Source organism: Oppia nitens, unplaced genomic scaffold, assembly GCF_028296485.1.
Source record: "Oppia nitens isolate AA-2021 unplaced genomic scaffold, nextdenovo-longstitch-racon4-pilon3 scaffold22_pilon_pilon_pilon, whole genome shotgun sequence".
NCBI classification, from domain to species: Eukaryota; Metazoa; Arthropoda; class Arachnida; order Sarcoptiformes; family Oppiidae; genus Oppia; species Oppia nitens.
Window position 1 is genome coordinate 439,422 of NW_026533202.1, and position 15,579 is coordinate 455,000.

Consider the following 15,579-nt stretch of genomic DNA (forward strand, 5'->3'; position numbering starts at 1 on the left):
TTAACTATAAATTAATTTTTTTTGAAAAACTTTTTTTAATATTTAGTATTAATTAACTAAAAAAAATAACAACAAACAAATTAACTATAAATTAATTTTTAAAAAACATTTTTTAGTTATAAACTTATTTTTTGTGTGCAATTATTTTATTATTTTCTTAAATATTATAATTTATAATAACTTTTTAATTTAAATATTTTATTATTATTTTTTTTTAATACAATTTAAATCATAACTTATATATATATATATAACTAATTGATACCAAAGAGATGTCGCCACCAATTGTTTAGACATTTTTATTATTATTATTATTATTATATTATAAACACATTTCATATGTTTTATGTGTAAAAATCACGTGTCGTTTACAAAATATGTTTACATTTAAAGTGTATTTTATTTTTAGGATTTTTTTAACCAAAAAAACGTGTCATTTATTTATAACTAATAATAATAACTAAAATAATTAATTAATTAACAAAAAAAAATAAAATCAATGTATTTATCGATAATTTTTTTTTAGTGTCAATAAAATAGTTTACTAAACAAAACAAACAAAAAAAGTTTTTTTTTATTTATTATAAATATCTCGAAGAATAAGAAGACAACAGAAGAAGACGACAGAAAAAGACGACAGAAGAAGACGACAGAAGAAGACGACAGAAGAAAACGACAGAAGAAGAAGACAACAGAAGAAGAGAAAAATGTCGAGAATTTTCATTCAAAATCTGCCGAAAAAAGTAAGAGAAATATCCGATTGAATCAATTGATCCCATAATTAGATCTTCATTATCACTGATGGCTAATCAATGTCTTATAATTATCGCCGCATTTAGATATCGGAAGCCGATCTACGCAAACGGTTTGCCATCAAAGGCCAGATCAGTGATTTGCGACTGAATCCCGATAAACGTCACGCTATTATCGGTTTTGTTGACCAACAGTCGGCTACCGAAGCTGTCGACTATTTTAACAAGACTTATATATTTACCAATAAAATTACGGTTAAGTTAAGCGATGAACAACTGATTACCGCCGATGTAGTCGACGGACAACAGCAACTGAAGAAGATTAAGAAGCATAAGAAGGATAAGAAACACCAGAAGAAAGACTTGATTAGTGACGATAAGGACGACGACGAAGACAACAACAACAGCAAAGAAAAAGAGACTAAAAGGTTACGCAAGAAGAAGATACTGAACGAAGAGTTGGATGAACTCAAACTGGATCCGCAGTTCAAAGAGTTTTTGAAATTACAGCGAAATGTCGATTCGGCAAAAGGCAAACACGTCTGGAGTAACGATTTGGCCATCGATGACGAGGAGGTGGACAATGTTGATGGTGTTGTTGAGGACAATGACATCACCGATAAGGGGGTGAATCAGGAAGAGGAGGACGAGGAGGAGGAAGAAGAAGATAATAATAAATCTAATGTCCGGCCGAAAGTAGAGCCCAAACAAGTTCACGAGTATCAGTTAGTACTGAGAGGATTGCCGTATAAGATCAAGAAGCGTCAGATCAAAGAGTTTTGTAGTCCAGCGAAACCACTGAGTCTACGAATGCCGCCAAAGATGAAAGGTATGGCCTATTTGTCGTTCGGATCGTTGGGTGATATGAATCAAGTACTGGTCAAACATCGAAGTTTTCTGGACGGCCATCGAATTGAGGTTAAAAACGAAATGCGAAAAGTGATGAAAACAACCGCCGGTGAAGACAACAACAACAACAACACCGACAATAAATCCGCGGCGGCGGCGGCGGACACGGCCTCGAAAAAGCAGCCAAAATGGTTGACGGCAGTACCGGCTGACGAACCGGTCGGTGAATCGGGTCGGATATTCGTACGCAACCTGTCCTATACGTGCGATGAAACCGAATTGCGCGGACTGTTCGAAAAGTATGGCCAGATCGCCGAATTTCATCTACCAATTGATTCGTATACTAAAAAACAAAAAGGTTTTGCATTTGTTACGTATATGTTTCCCGAACACGCCGTCCGGGCAGTGGCCGAATTGGATAAGACTGATTTTCGGGGGCGACTGTTGCATCTGATTGCTAGCAAACCGAAACCCGAAGATTATGTACCGCCGTATGCAGTGGCGGACAATGACAAGACATCGTCGTTTAAGAAACAAAAACTAAAGGATAGGAAAAGTCAGTCGCAAAGCTCGCATCAGTGGAACAGTTTGTTTATCAATCAGAACGCTGTGGCCGATATTATGGCCAAAAAATTCAAAGTAAACAAATCGGATCTGTTAGCTGATACCAATACCCGGGACAGTATTGCCGTACGTATGGCATTGGGTGAGACACAGATTATTAACGATATGAGACGTTTTCTGCTGGAAAACGGTGTCCAATTGAAAGCGTTTAGTGGCACCGGTGATGGCGGCGGCGATACTACCGATGGTCAACAACCACCACCGCAGCCGAGAAGTACTACTGTTATTTTGGTCAAGAATTTACCGGCCAGTACTGAGCCGCAAGAAATCCGTGAATTGTTTGCCAAATCGGGACTCGTTCATCGGGTAATACTACCGCCCTATGGTGTGACAGCTATTGTCGAGATGCAGGAGCCCAGCGAAGCCAAACAGGCATTCAAACGGTTGGCCTATACTAACTTCAAGCACTTCCCGTTGTATCTGGAATGGGCGCCCAGTAATGTATTCAAAGATACCAACTCGACAGCCGCCGCCACCAGTATTGACGATGAGATCAAAGAGCTGATGGTTTTGGAAGGACGGGTCAAATCTGGTGAAGAAGGAGAAGATACTAATGACACAAACATTAAGACAACTTCGACAACAACTACGACCAGACAAACGATGAATACCAACGACAACAACAGCGACGAGTTGTTAGATATAGAGCCAGAAGAGGACACAACTATATTCGTCAAGAATTTGAATTTCGATACAATGGACGAAGTTTTTAGGGATCACTTTCACCGATGCGGCCAAATCTATAGCGCAAACATACAGTACCGTAAAGATCGGGACAGAGGACAGTTGTCGATGGGCTACGGATTCATTCAATTTGTTTACCAGAAATCGGCACAAAAAGCGCTGAAAACGCTGCAAAATTCCGTACTCGACGGTCACACTCTTGAGCTAAAGTTATCCAACAGAACCACATCGTATGTATTGTTTGTTTGTTTGATTTTTTTTTTGGTGACAATTGTTTTATTTAGTATTTTTTGTTTTTTTATTGTATTTTTTTGTTGTTTTGAAATTAGAAAACAAAAAGATTTAACCGGAAGAATGTCTGATGAAAGACAACAACGACGAGGAGGAGGAGGAGGACAACGACAGGCAAAACAAACGGGAACTAAGATTTGCGTAAAGAATATACCATTCGAGGCGACTGTCGATGACGTGAAGAAGCTCTTCAGGTAAATGAATTCAAATGAATGAATGAATTAATTAATTTCTGATTTTTTTTCTGTGATTTTTATTATTATTTTGTTTTTTTTTGAGATATAATAGAAACAGAGAGAGAGAGAGAGAGAGAGAGAGAGAGACATTCATTGAATAACAATTACCAGAAAAAAAATTTGCATTCAATTTCTCTCTCTCTCTCTCTCTCTCTTTCTGAAAATGCATTCAAAATTGCTTAACCATTAAATTACTTTTTTTTCTATATTAGTTGGTTGGTTAATGTCAACTAAAATTTTACTTATATAAAAAAAAAACATTGAAAACTATTTGGTCTAATCATAGTTAGTCATAGATTTTTTAATTTTTTTTTTTTTTGGGTGTAAATTAGTGTATAGTTTATTGAAATTTTTGTTTTTTTTTTGATGTGTAAACGGATGACAAGTTTAATGAGTAATAATAATAATAATAATAATAGTAGAAATTTTTTTTTTGGTTAAAATCATTGATTGATTTTTCAAAAAAAAAAAACAATTTTGTCATTTGTTGTATCAATTTTGTTATGTTATCTTTATTTGACTTTAAAAAAAAATATATATATATATTTATTTTCTGTGAAATATAGTATATATTTTTTCTCTATATCTATCTATCTATATATCTATCTCTCAATACTATGCATATATATATACAGGTATATAATGTACTGTAAATTTTTTTTTGTTTTTAATACAAGCAATGACATCAACCTTTCAACCAAATTTTTTTTTTGCAAAAAATTAATTATTAATGTTTTTTTTAAATATATTTTTTTTAATACAGAGTTTTCGGTGAACTCAAAGCCGTTAGACTACCGAAAAAGTTATCGCAAATCGGTTCGTATCGTGGCTTCGGTTTTGTCGACTTTGTAACCAAAACCGATGCAAAGGTAATGACATTTTATATATATATAATAAATGAAACTAAAATTAACAAAAAAAAAATAAATAACATAAAATAAGAGGACATTAATATATTATGATATTATATAACTTAGTCTCTCTCTCTCTCTCTCTCTCTCTCTCTTTAAAAAGCTAACTAATCACTTGAAAAAAAGTTGTAAAATTTTAATTAAGGGATTTATTATTATTAGTATTATTAGTAAACTATTTTCTTTATACAGTACTGTACTCTCTCTCTCTCTCTCTCTCTCTCTCTCTCTCTCTCTCTCTAAGTATTGGAAAGTTTAGAAGAGATTTTGTGTATTTTTTTTTGTTTTTTAAAGACCATATATATATGTTGTCATTGACTATCTCTCTCTCTCTCTCTCTTTCTCTCTCTTTCTCTCTCTCTCTCTCTCTTTCTCTCTCTCTCTCTCTCTCTTTCTCTCTCATTCATCAATAGATATATAATTCATGAAAAGTATTTGAGATGTAATTTAGGATTTTCTGTGTGTTTTATTTTCTTGTACTTTAATTTTTCATTTCATTTATTTATTACATTTCCATTTTTATGTGATATATATATACCGGTATATACTGTCTGTATTTTTTTCACTTATTTTTTTGTAATTTATTTTATTTTTTTTTTTGATAAATAATTTTTTGTTTTTGTAGAGAGCTTTCGATGCTTTATGCCATTCGACTCACTTATATGGACGACCACTGGTGCTGGAGTGGGCCCGTAGTACCACCGGTGATGATGATGATGACAACGTTGATGATGACATGTATGGCAATGGGGGACGACCACGAAATACATCCTATTTCCATCAAAACGGTATGCCAACAGTTTTTTTTTAAATTAGTAGGTTATATATATGCCTAACAAAAAAAAAATAGGTTCAAACACAGCAAGTAGTAGTCATTTATAGCTTATATATATATATAGTTTGTTAAACCAAAAAAAAAAAAAAAACAGTCGACAGTAAAAAGTTAATGAATCAAATAATACAGAAAAATTTTGTTTTGAAGTGAGTGAGTGAGTGAATGGATAGACCAGTTGGAGAGTAAGGTTATGTATGTGTATGTGTGTGTGTGTGTGTGTGTGTGTGTGTGTGTGTAATGATGTTACGGCCAAAAAACATATAGCCGTAACCATCATCCGTACTAAACATCTCTCCTGTATATATATAGCTTAGGCATACTAAACATATCTTCTACACACACACACAGTGTATGAACAGCACAATTGAAGTGCAAGCCAACTGTGCTGAGCTGCTGCTGCTGCTGACCTGTGCTGCAACGTTAAAATGCCTATGAAATGCCAAAAACAGTCACCCGGTTTCCACTGTTATGTATGTGTGTGTGTGTGTGTGTGTTGGCACAGTTGACTGCACCTCCGAGAAAAAGCTGAATGAGCTGTCATCAGCAGATGCACGGCTGCAGAGCATAGAGAGAGAGAGAGAGAGAGAGAGAGAGAGCTGTCCGCACACACCACCGATTGTGTGGCAGTTTTGTTGTGTAAAAAAATAAAATAAAATATATTATTGTTTTTGGAAACAAAAGTCCATTTAAATGTTTTTAGAGTTTTTAAAGTTAATGGCAATGAGTGGTGAAGTTTTTAACTTATATTATCTCTCTCTCTCTCTCTTTCTCTCTCTCTCTCTCTTTCTCTAACCATTTGACAACCACTTTAAAAATTATATACATATATATAAATGTATTCAAAATATATTCATAGAAAATAATGGTTTATGAAGTCCGTAAAAATATATATTATATTTGTTGTATATATCGGAGGGTTTATAATTTTTTTTTGGTTTTGTATGGCATTTATATACAGTTTATATATTATATTATATATACCGTCAATTGGTAGCACCGATAGGGGCATTGGGCGCGTTTCCACACACACCGACCCCTTACTGTTACCGTGCGGTCTATCTTTAATTGAGATTTGGGAGTGATTTCCCTATTGATAGCAATTCCTTATGCACTCTCACTCACTAACTCTGAGAGACCTATCTTTCTCTCTCTCTCTCCCGGAGCGCTTACAACCAGTCTATCTATGTTTAACATGACATGTACCACACAATCGACAGAGAGAGAGAGAGAGAGAGAAAGGGACAGCTATTTATATGCAGATTACCACAGTCTCCATCATCCACAGAGAGAGAGAGAGAGAGAGAGAGAGAGTACCAGTGCTATACATACATATATATGACTGGTATGATGTGTTAGTACCACCAGTGCCACTGCCTTTCACTTGTATCTCTCTCTATGTAATACACATAGACATCACACACACACACACACACACACACACACACACACACACACACACACACACACACAACCTCTCGATATTACTCTCTATTATTGAGTATAGCTTTTATAAAAACTATATTATAATGTATTAGAGATATTCAAGAGAGAGAGAGAGACTGAGAGAGAGAGAGTTAGCACAGTTGGCAGGTTGTTGGGGGAGCAGTGGTCTGGTGGGGGGTTTTGGTTGGCTGGTTGTGGAGCACATAGATCTCTCTCTCTCTCTCTCTCTCTCTCTCTCTCTCTCTCTCTCTCTCTCTCTCTCTCTCTCTCTCTTTAACTCATTGCAGATCTGCTGCATCATTGATTGCATTGCTTGTGTCAAGAGTTTTGCATTTATGGGTTCACTTGAGCGGTGAATAGGCATCGACCTAACCATACCAGATATATACAGTACATACTATACTACTATATGCCATATATATATATATATATTGTAAATAACACACACACACACACCAAATGTGAATGAATTTGCATTTTAAGAGCTTGAAAATTATTGAGCGCTTGTTATATATTATATATATATTTATACCGATATGTCTCTTACACATGCAATGAATCGCTTTTGGATGAGAGAGAGAGAGAGAGAGAGAGATGTTTGATCTGTGATGTGTTGTTCCCCTTTGGACTCAACTCTATATATATATATTGGCTGAGCTCTGATAGCTAGAGCTGTGATGTTTTTGACTCACAGCACATCATACTCTTGGGATTCCTCCTATTTTCCCGATCCCATTGTGTGTGTGCTGTGTATAAGTGATGCCCACACACACACACACATATATACAGTACTGTATATATATATATATATATATATATATATCTATGACATGTATCACAATCTTTTAGTTTCAAATTATATAGTGTTTCTCTGATATAATAGTAAATGATTGCAATCCAAACATACATTATATTATAGCATCACTTGACTAACTGTGTGTGTGTTTTTGTATCACTTATTTTATTGATATATTGCTCCGGTATTTACTACTATACTATACGGTATATCTATATATATATATATATATATTTAGGGTTTCTCTGAGAGTATAAATATATTTATATATATATATATATATAGCGTTATATGTCTTATTTGATATTTTTATTGTTGTTTTTTTATTATATAAATTACCGACAATTTAGAGGATTTTTATTATATTATTTTTTTCTGCAAAAAATAAGTTAATTTTTTTTTGGTTTTTTTTGTTTATAGCAATTGTGTTTATAGTCAGCAACATATGATAGACAAAATTTATTATATATGTATTATAAATGTTATATAATTTATTTATGAATTATTATTATTATTATTAAAAAAAATTCTTTTATTTTATTATTTTTATGTTTTATGTTTAATTCAATTGAATTGAATTGAATTTTCCTATTTATTAAATATTTAATGACAACAAAACTTTGTGCTATTGTGTTATCAATTGTTAACAACAATAAATATAATGTAATATTTTATTAATTTTCATATATCAATACTCATTAGTATTTTTGACATATTTTTTTGGAAAATTTTTTGAATTAATAATATATATCTCATTAAATATTTATTACAAATTTTTTATTTAAAAAAAATATGTCATTGGAGTTAAAAACCATATTTTTGAATCTTTGAATTTAATTATTATTATTATATTTTTTTGAATTAATTATTTAATAATTAGCTAATAATGTTTTATAAATAGATAACAATTTATATTAATTTCTAAACAAATTAATTATTTATTATATATATAAAAAATAATAATAAATATTTTTTGTTGTAATATATATATTCAATATTATATTTATCATAATATTGATTAATTACAATATATAAGTTATATATATATATATATATATGTATATTAAATATAGATTTTATGATTTAAACTCTCATATCTTAATGACAAACATTTTTTATTTTTTGATGACAACAATAATAATAGAATTAATTTCCAGAATATTCTGTCAAAAAGTTAAAAAGTTTTAAAAGTCATATATTTCTATATATTATTAAAACAAATTTTTTATGATAAAATCATTGCAACAAAATATATATATTTTTATTTTAAACACACACATTTGTCTATTGTTAAGATTAATAAATTTAAAGAGAGATTTATTTTTTTTTAGTTTTTTATTTTTCAGTTAAAAATATGATATGCCATATAATATGTTGACAATAATTTTTTAAATATATTTATACAGTATATTCTGTATACTATATATATATACAGAATATATTCAATACTTATATATATATACAGTATATTCTGTGTATATTTGGTTTTAGATTTCCTAAACATTCAATACATATACTCTGATATCTCTAGTCGTCATCGCTTTTAATTCTTTCACTGAGAATATACTGTATATATATATATAAAACACTGACAACTCCTTTAAATCCTACGGGAAATGGGATTAGTTTTTGAAAATGTTTCAATACATATATATATATATATATATATATATATGTTATATAATATATATATATATGTATATGTATACAGTAGTAGTAATAGTAGTAGTTTTGAACTAAAAATTTTTCAAAGAGAAACTTCCGAATCGGTTTTAAAGCAAGATTTTCACTGAAAAAAAATAAATATTATATAAATATATTTTTTTTTGAAGAGTTTTATATATTTTATATATGTGTTGTTGAAAGCATACATATATTTTTTTGTTATATAACACTGTCGACACACATACACCACATACACACACACACACACACACACACACACACATACACACACACATACATACACACACACATACATACATACACACACATACATAGACTTTAGGTTTAGTTATAGTTTTTTTTGTGTATATGTGTTGTCTGTGACTGCGATTTGAGATTTTATTTTAAAAGTAACAAAATATTGACATGAATTTTGTTCAACAAAATAAAAAAATCAAACACAAAATCGGATTTCTCTCTCTCTCTCTCTCTCTCTCTCTCTCTCTCAATGTTTGTACTGTAAACCTAAATATTTAGTGTTTGTGTTTTATAAATATTTGATTTGATTTTCTTTTTTTGAATAAATGTTATATTGATTGTCAAACATTGCAAACTATACCTCTCTCTCTCTCTCTCTCTCTCTCTCTCTCTCTCTCTCTCTCTCTCTCTCTCTCTCTCTCTTCTCTCTTGTGTTTTACTTATTTATTAGTATTATAAATGTATGTTTGTATACATGTATTGTGTGATTGAACCGAAACCATCCTCTCAGCCCTCAAATCCGCATTCTTTTAGTTTTATTTTATATTATATAAAAAAAAGTTTATTTTATTTTTTTTTTTTGGATATATAAACATTACATACGGTATATACAGACAGTATAACATATCAAAGATTTTTAATGGTATCAATACTACTACTACTACTAGTAGTAGTAGTGGTTAAATGTAGGCATTTATAGCATATAGATATATACAGTATATAAGCTCTCTGTGAGCTCATGTATCCGATTATTTGTCTCTGATTTTTTTTGTTGTTTGCATCACTAACTCCATCACTCTATACATACACTCTCCCACTGTGTTGTTATATACTGGTGCTCATCAGCTATAATACCCGTATATTATATATACAGTATATATCTCATTGCCAACTGATGGCTAATCACTGTCACTGTCTATATATATATATATATATATCCTATCTGTCTATAACCATAAATGTATGCCCAGAAAAAAATATATATATATAGAGGAATGGGAGGAGAAGGAGGACTGTCGTGTCTCTGTGTGTCAGTTATCATGATATCTGTCACACATTACATAGTGGACACCGACCGACAACTATTTGGCACTGTTAGGTTTTTATTTTGGTGCCTACTTTTTTTTGTTGTTGGTATGTCTAGTTTGATAACTTGCCAATTGATACTATTTTATGTTGTTGGCACTGGTATGTCCTACTAGAATAGTGGCAATGTTATGCAATATGTGCAACACCTGTATGCCTCACCAGCACCACCACCATCATCAACAACAATAACAAAAAAATCATACAACTGTCCAAAAATACGACAATATAATAGTATAGCGCTATTGTTTTATAATACTAATAATAATATGATATTATATTTTTTGATCTTAAGTTGTAATAAATGTTTTTTTTGTTGTTTTGTTTAGTGAAAGTTGGCGTTTAAAAAGCCATTGATGTGACACTACATGTGTTTTTGTTTAAGAGCCCATCCTCTCTCTCTCCTCTCTCTCTCTCTCTCTCTCTCTCTCTCTCTCTCTCTCTCTCTCAACACTTGAAACAAAAAAATTCTTATAAAATTTTTTGTTTTATTTTTTTTACTTAAAAAAAACTTTTTCTGTGTTTTGTTTTATCATTTGATTTCATTTGAATTGTTGGTTCACTACATACTGTATACACTGTACTGTAGTATACATACAGTATTTGGTATATAAATAATGGTATTATATTCCTCTTATAACTTATATATACATTACAGTAGTATTTGTAGTATTGTTTCAAACAATTTGTTTCAAAATTGTCTGATTCAGTATATCCTTATGCATCACTAACTCCTGTGCGCATCAACTATAACACACATACACACACACACACACACACTAACAGTGGTATATTGCTTTGGCTATGGCTAACCAATATATACCAGTGCCACTCTACCACTCACTCACTTACTCTATGTGCTCTATGGTATGCAAGTGTGTGTGTGTGTGTTGGTTGTCATTGGGGACACATTTGGCATATACTACCCACTATTACTACTACTACTACTACTACTAGTTTTAATTCAATCCTATGACTCTTGTATTTTGTGCTTACTCGGCACTGGTATGTCAAAGTCACAACTTATCCAACCTGTATGTGTGTGTGTGTGTGTGTGTGTGTATGTGTGCCTCACTTGACTTATTTCAAGAGAGAGAGAGAGAGAGAGAGAGAGATAGCTCTAACACATAGATTAAGATATTATGTGAAATAAGATATGAGATTTAAGAGACACTTCTCTCATTTATTTTGCTTTATTTTATTTTAGKTTAGTTTTTTTAACTCAGAAAATATTTTTGTATATATATATATATATATATATATATATATATATACTATATATTTGATTTTTTCATACATACATTATATATACTGTATWTTTTTTTTTATTAGTTATTTGAAATGTAAGCTCAAGTAAGTTTTTTCTATCGGTGTGTGTGTGTGTGTGTATTACTTGACTCTCAAACTATTTTATTTTAATAATAATATACTATAGAAATGATGATGACATACAGTTCCTCACTATATATATATATATATATATATAGTATGTATAGAATTTCTATACTTAACTTATAGTATTATAATGTATAATAGATAGCGACTAGAATTCATGAAAGATTTTTAATATATATTTTATGAGAGAGAATATCTCAAGTTTTTTGTGTATTATTGAGGTTTACATTAGTTTTTTTTTTTTGATGGTTGGTTTAGGGTATGTACTGTATATGTCAAAGCTTAGGTAGTCTATTGCGTGTATGTGCTATTATTTGCTGGCTGGCTATTTTTTTGATAATAATGAGTTTGATATCAGTAGTTATATGGTTGTGTGTGTGTGTGTGCGTACGGCACCAGTATATCTATGCGATGGGTTAGGTTAGTGTCTACTGTATGTATGTGTCTCTATGGTGGTGGTAGTGGTGGTGGTGGTGGTGGTTATGGTAGTGAATGTGTCACTTCATGTTCAGTGACCGTTCATCAGATGATCAGAAAGAGAGAGAGAGAGAGAGAAACTCGTGGGAAAACCATTCATCCTTTGAATGCGATGATCACCACTATATTGCTTGACTACTACTGTATATATATATATATATATATATATCTATATATTTTTTTGGTGATATTTATCATAACTTTTTTTTGTTTGTTGGTTGTGTTGTGGACTGTTGTGTGTGTCTGTGTGTAGTAGTAGTAGTGGTTGGTGTCGATGGTCGAGACAAAAAAAAACAACACTCCTTTCCACTCAAAAATTATATCTATATATACTGTATATACAGTACTATTAACTACTAATAATTTTGTGATATTAATAGGTTTTGACATTTTATTAGGGGTTTAAATGCTATGCACTGACAACTACTGACTCTCTCTTTTTCTCTCTCTTTCTCTCTCTCTCTCTCTAACTATAGACTATAGAGATGATTGTAATCCCTCTATAAGTCATCAACAACTGGTTGTTAGAGAAACAAAGAGAGAGAGAAAAAAAAAGGGTATTAAACAAAAAGTGTGCTATAAATTGGTGTTGAAAATGACTGCTCATTTAGGCGGTCTGTCTCTCTATGTATGTATGTATGGGTTCAGTGTTGATGACCAACAAAACAAAACAAAACTAAACCAAAAAAATTGTGTCCAAAATACCATTTGCACCGTTGAATTATTGTTTCAAATTACTCTCTATCTCTCTCTCTCTCTCTCTCTCTCTCTTAATGTCCTCCTATTCTCCGAAAATAGCCAGAAAAGAGGCCATCCATACCATCAACAACAAAAAAATGTTTATATCCCAGTGCTGCCCACAAACATAAACCTAACCATACTATCCAACAACTATTAACACCAAACATACAGACAGACAGACACATCTGCCTTTTTTTCGGGAGGGAAACGGATGATGAAAATGGGAACTAACTCTTCATATAATAATATATAATATTAGATATAGTTTTTCCGCTTAATTTTAATGACGATATTTTGTACAGAGAGAGAGAGAAAAAACAATCAATTGTTTTGTAGTTATTTTTTTCATTATTACATTTTCCTAACTTATGTAACAATAGTATAGTATAGTCAACAAAAAAAATATTTTTTTACAAAACTCTTTAGCAATTTTTGAGAAATAATATATCAAAATATAAAAAAAATTAATGAAACGTTTCTCTCTCTCTCTYTCTCTCTCTCTCTTTCTCTCTCTTTCTCTCTCTCTTTCTTTCTTTCTCTCTCTCTCTCTCTCTCTCTCTCTCTCTCKAGTATTTCAAACAACAAATTGTATGTTATTTTATATGCAATTTTTCATATAATGTTTTTATGATTTTTGTTGTTTGAAAATATTATACAATTTTATAATTTTATATATATTATTAATTATTATTATTATTATTCTAATACATGAATTTTATAATTGATTTTTTTTGAAAGTAAAATAATTATATTGTATATAATAGTCTACACAAAAAATATAATCATATAATATTTAAGGTATAATATTAAAATTATATATATATATATATAATTATAATTAATTGTTGATTTAATTTTCACTCCTATTTTTTTAAATTTTATTTTTTTAATAGTTATTAATGAAGTTATTATTATTTTAAATATATAAATGAGATATTAGTGTCTATTAAAAAAAATATATATATTAAGTTATTTTCCCATATATTATAAATAGTAAATATTAAATGATGTGAATATTATTATTATTTCAATGGATATGAAACTGTTTACGGATATGCAGTTTATATATATATATATTACTTATATATATAGTTATTTGAGTATAAATTTTGTAGTAATTTTTGGTTTGAATTACTGTTTTTTATTTTATTATATATATATATATATATATATTTTGGTGAATTCAGTGCCGACTTTGTGAAAAAAAGAGGTCTTTGAAGCAAAAAAAAAATCAAAATCAAAATAAATTTTTTGAATTGAGTTGTAAAAGCAACAAAAAAATGTATAGTTTTTTTCAAACAACAACAAAAAATATAAAATCAAATTCAAGATTGAAGTGTTGAAACCTCTGGAGTTGAATAAGAAATTATTGTTTTTTTTTCAAAGTTTAAAAAACAATTTTTTTTGTGTGCAATATATGGTATACACTACTACTACTACTACTACATAGTTATATAGTCTATAACTTATAGATAATACATACATACATACATATATATATATATATATATCATATAATATATAAGTGGTGAAAAAAACATAGTATTTGGATGACTATATTATCACACATATCAAAATTGTAGTGTTTGTGTCATAATATATATATATATATTTAAGTTAAGTGTTTTGGGGTATATATATATTAAAGAGAGAGAGAGAGAGAGAGAGAGAGAGAGAGAGAAATTGTTGAATGCATTCATCCATTTTAATCAATGGATGCGACAGTGAGAACCGGCACCGGTATATACAGAGAAAAAATTACATACCTGTGTGATTGTACTTATGCTTCTCCTAAATGACAGACTATTACTACTACCACTACTACTACTACTTGAGCTCAATTGAATGGTGACTGAGCTCACACATACATACATACCACCAGGCAATGCCAATATACCTAAAAAATACAAAATACATATTTTTCACAAACACCACACATACACAACAAAATTATAAGGAAATAATAATAATATCTATGATTTGTCTTTAAGGCACACAATAACTAAAAAAAAATAATATATAAAATTGTTATGAAAATCCTATATATCTATAGTTTACTACTACTTCTAAATCATGACTTTATTATATATATATATATATCCACACAAAAAAATAAATCGTGTCTTTCAATGCATTCATCCGCACAGTGACAGAGAGAGAGAGAGAGAGAGAGAGAGAGAGAGAGAGAGAGAGAGAGAGAGAGAGAGAATAGTCGGGTAAAGCACTGCGAAAATTATCAAATATTTTTGTGTCAAATATGTTATATATATATATATATATATATATATATATATATATATATATATATATATATACAGTATATTGAATTGAAATTTATATATATATATATTCAATATATAAACATTACAACCGTATTGTCCATAATAAATATTTTCCAATGACTTTATCTATGTTTACCATTTGGTGGTCTCTCTCTCTCTCTAATAGCTTACACACACACACACACATACATACATACATACACTGTCAATGTGTATAGTATTGTTGGGAAATAATAATAATAATAATATAAAAT

At 30.1% G+C, this 15,579-nt stretch overlaps 1 protein-coding gene across 1 annotated transcript in view; it reads left to right on the top strand.

Moving 5' to 3' along the window:
- The first annotated feature begins 570 nt into the window (after window positions 1-570).
- The window catches only part of LOC128953568 (probable RNA-binding protein 19), a 20,020-nt gene continuing 5,011 nt past the window's right edge, over window positions 571-15,579 (top strand). The window contains exons 1-5 of the mRNA XM_054299057.1: window positions 571-743; window positions 840-3,139; window positions 3,239-3,394; window positions 4,200-4,305; window positions 4,973-5,135. Coding sequence (XP_054155032.1) covers window positions 708-743; window positions 840-3,139; window positions 3,239-3,394; window positions 4,200-4,305; window positions 4,973-5,135 — 2,761 coding nt within the window. The 5' untranslated portion in view covers window positions 571-707. The remainder of the gene's footprint in view (window positions 744-839; window positions 3,140-3,238; window positions 3,395-4,199; window positions 4,306-4,972; window positions 5,136-15,579) is intronic.